Source organism: Fulmarus glacialis, unplaced genomic scaffold, assembly GCF_000690835.1.
Source record: "Fulmarus glacialis isolate BGI_N327 unplaced genomic scaffold, ASM69083v1 scaffold22498, whole genome shotgun sequence".
In the NCBI taxonomy this organism is placed as follows: Eukaryota; Metazoa; Chordata; class Aves; order Procellariiformes; family Procellariidae; genus Fulmarus; species Fulmarus glacialis.
This window is the reverse complement of record NW_009229315.1, coordinates 536-871: the sequence shown is the minus strand read 5'-3', so window position 1 is coordinate 871 and position 336 is coordinate 536. Positions and strand designations below refer to the sequence as shown.

Sequence of the window (336 nt, the reverse complement as noted above, 5' to 3'; positions counted from 1 at the left end):
GTGGTCCAGTTGGGAAATGAGCCCAGGCATCTGCAGAGGACCCCCGGTGCGTGCCGTTGGGGTGCGCTTGGGCGGAACGCTCAGGGTGGGGAGTCCCTCTCCAGTCCCTGCAGGTGATCCCCGAGGGAGAGGACATCTACGACCGGTGTCTGACCCAGGCTGAAATCCAAGGGACCATCAACAAAGTGAACGGTGAGCAAAGCTGTGGCTTCCCCTCCTGGGGGGTCTCCTGAGCTTATCGGTGGGACCGTGGAACCCCAGGCTGCAGAGGAGAGCCTGCCCGGGGTGGTGGCCATGGCAGAAAGGGGCTGTCTGCTCAGGCCAGCTTCAGACCCG

General features: G+C 64.0%; 1 protein-coding gene across 1 annotated transcript in view; it reads left to right on the top strand.

Annotated features, from left to right (window-relative positions):
* LOC104081193 (ras GTPase-activating-like protein IQGAP3) overlaps positions 1 to 336 on the top strand; it is a gene marked incomplete at both ends in the record, with an annotated part of 2,877 nt that overhangs the window by 2,062 nt on the left and 479 nt on the right. The window contains one exon of the mRNA XM_009583830.1: positions 114 to 192. Coding sequence (XP_009582125.1) covers positions 114 to 192 — 79 coding nt within the window. The remainder of the gene's footprint in view (positions 1 to 113; positions 193 to 336) is intronic.